Genomic DNA, 2,868 nt, shown 5'->3' with positions numbered 1-2,868 from the left:
ACCAAGTACATATGATAAATTTTTTACTAGATTTTGGATGGATAATAGGTAATTCATCCGGAGAAATATTAACCAAAAAAATCTTAAAATAGTCATAAAATCTATTTAATATATAAATGTAATGGTAGGAGGCCGCTTAAAATATTTTTTCATATATTTAATAATAGAGATGAGAAGATATATATTTAGTGGCAGCAATTATAAAACACATATTTCATGACAAATTCTAATAATCAAACACAATGCTTAATTACTATTCTTATTCTAATTACTACTTCTGAAGTCTCCCAACACAATATATGTCTGAGACGAGAAGCCCTGGGATTAGCAACCTCGCCATTGCTTTGATATCCAATAACTTATCTAAGGTGGATTGAGTTTTGAGCATCGTTTCCCATGGATTGGCCGGAGCCAATACAGAGAGTTCAGTGTATTGCAGAAAGCGGCATCCAATTCTTGCCTTCGAGATACATCAGGCCTGATGACGAGAAGCCCATCGGGCAACGGGTGGTGGAAGAGGAAATACCCATCATAGATCTCTCGGGCCTCTATGACGAACGCCGGAGGAAGACCATGGAAGAAATATCAAATGCATGCAAAGAGTGGGGATTCTTCCAAGTGATTAACCATGGGATTTCTCCGGAGCAGCTTGAGGCCGCAAGTGAGGTGTCGAGCGAGTTCTTTCGTCTGCCATTGGAGGAGAAACAAAAGCACGCCAATGATCCTGTGACTTATGTTGGATATGGCAGTCGAATTGGTGTGAACAAAGGCGCGACTCTCGACTGGGGCGATTACTATTATCATCATTTTTTGCCGCTTTGCATAAGGGAGGAGCACAGATGGCCTTCTAAACCAGAGGAATACAGGTAACGAAAGATTCATCTATGTGTTGGCCGCTTTGAATATTGCATTTTTCATGCTTCTTCTGGTATTGTTGTTAGTTATTCGTTTGATTTCAATTATTAGAGTTTAGGGAAAATAATATTTATAGGTTGGATTGTCAAAATAAAACAAAACAGTACACCAATTTGCTGTTTATTTGATTTTCCACATTTCGTCCGACATATCAGAAGAAGAACCAGTACCTTATTAACCCTGGATAGGGATGTTGATTATTATGATGTGCTTCTCAGTTCGGGGACCTGCTTTTGCAGGCCGCTTCATGGAACGGCACTTAGAGAGATTTGTATATTATTATTTTTAAACTCTATAAAGCGGTTTTGTAAGATGTATATGAAATAGGAAATGACTTACAATCTGTTTTTAAATATAAAATTTTCACACCTAGACATTTTCAGACCGTTGAACTCATAATGGATCTGAATTTGGGGAAATCTGAGTTATGGTTTTTATATTTGTAGATAGTTTTGTTAACCTTATAATTAGTAAGAATGGATTTGGTTGAAAGGATAGTTTAGTTGGCTAAGTTTTTGAAAATTTAGTTGGTCAAGTTAGAAATTATAGGGTCAAATCTCCTTAATACGCTTGAATTAGGGCTTATTTATAGATAAGTAAAACCTAAAGATTGATCTATCTAAATTTTCAAATTAAAATATAAATGCTTTTGTGGATAGTATTTTAGTTAATCTGGACGGGTAGCTTTGAATTCGCCATTTTTGTTAGCTTAGGTTTTACAAAGTTAGTCACATGCTTAATAACAATAAATAAGAATCTGGTGGCTTGGATTCAAAGCTATTTTTTCACTGTGAGCGGTCATGAAACATCGATAATGTTTTCTCAGTTTGTGATATTTGCTTACATGACAGGGCTAGAATGAAGGAGTACTGTGAAGAAACGTTGGGGCTTTGCAAGACCTTGCTATCTGTTTTTTCAGAGAATCTGGGCCTGCCTCCGGACCATCTAAAAGAAGCTTTTGGCAATCAGGAGAGCATTGAAATTTGCGTTCGAATCAATTATTATCCCGTGTGTCCACAGCCGGAATTGACTTATGGGCTCTCCCCTCACTCCGACCCTGGAGGAATAACCGTTCTACTACAGAATGATGTCGTTGGCCTGCAAGTTCGAAAAAATAATTATTGGGTGCCCGTGCGGCCTGTTGCTAATGCTTTGACGATAAACCTAGGCGATCAAATAGAGGTGAGTGCTTCAAATAATATTACGTTAAAATCCATGGACACGGACAAAGTGGTTTCAGGTTTCTTATTATCTTTTGCGCAGATATTGACAAACGGAATTTACAAAAGCGTGGAACACAGTTGCGTTGTTAACAAGAAGAAGGAACGAATGTCGATTGTAGTTTTCTGTAACCCTAGTGGGGAAAAGGAAGTCGGGCCTATAAAAGAGCTGATCGATGAATCCAGCCCTCCAAGATACGGGCAGATGACGTTTAATGAATACAGGAAGTTCATCGAACTACTGGAACTAAAGGAAAGTCGTATGTGAATTCCACCATAAATTTTCGATAGAATGGTAACATCATACTATTCTAATTATTATAACGGTTTATCATGGAACATTTCGATTTCCTCCGTAATTGTTGGTTCGCCTATATTTAGATAATCATACTTCTCTGGACTTGACAAAAGACTAATTGTTTAAGGATATATCTGATGTAAGTCTCCCGTTATCTCAATGTATATATACTTGTGTGTTTAATGTTTGAATGAATATATATACCTATATTTGTGTATTAAGTAATGTTTTCCTAGTCTCCTGTTAACTGGTTGTAAATATATTTCTGTGATAAGTAATGTTTGCATGGTCAATGTCCGGCTGTTCTGTCTGGCTGTTCTTAAAAAATTTAATACAGCAGACCATATTTGAAATGGCAGTTCAGGAGTCCTGAGAAGGACCTGAGAGAAAGTGTATGTTATTGCGTTTCTGTCAAAACAGTTGACAGACCTGCCA

The 2,868-nt window shown here is 37.1% G+C and overlaps 1 protein-coding gene across 1 annotated transcript; it reads left to right on the top strand.

Moving 5' to 3' along the window:
• The first annotated feature begins 275 nt into the window (after positions 1–275).
• LOC149201530 (jasmonate-induced oxygenase 1-like) lies at positions 276–2,648 on the top strand. The gene is made up of 3 exons (XM_089399766.1): positions 276–866; positions 1,767–2,097; positions 2,179–2,648. The coding sequence occupies exons 1-3, from the start codon at positions 397–399 to the stop codon at positions 2,401–2,403; spliced, it is 1,026 nt and encodes a 341-aa protein (XP_089255892.1). The 5' UTR covers positions 276–396; the 3' UTR covers positions 2,404–2,648.
• Positions 2,649–2,868: the final 220 nt, after the last annotated feature.

The sequence above is a fragment of the Pinus tabuliformis genome, chromosome 2_1 (genome assembly GCF_031772625.1).
Source record: "Pinus tabuliformis cultivar Carrire ecotype Pingquan chromosome 2_1, CPIR1, whole genome shotgun sequence".
Lineage (NCBI taxonomy): Eukaryota > Viridiplantae > Streptophyta > Pinopsida > Pinales > Pinaceae > Pinus > Pinus tabuliformis.
The sequence above is the reverse complement of the archived record's forward strand: the minus strand, read 5'-3'. Positions and strand labels throughout refer to the sequence as shown.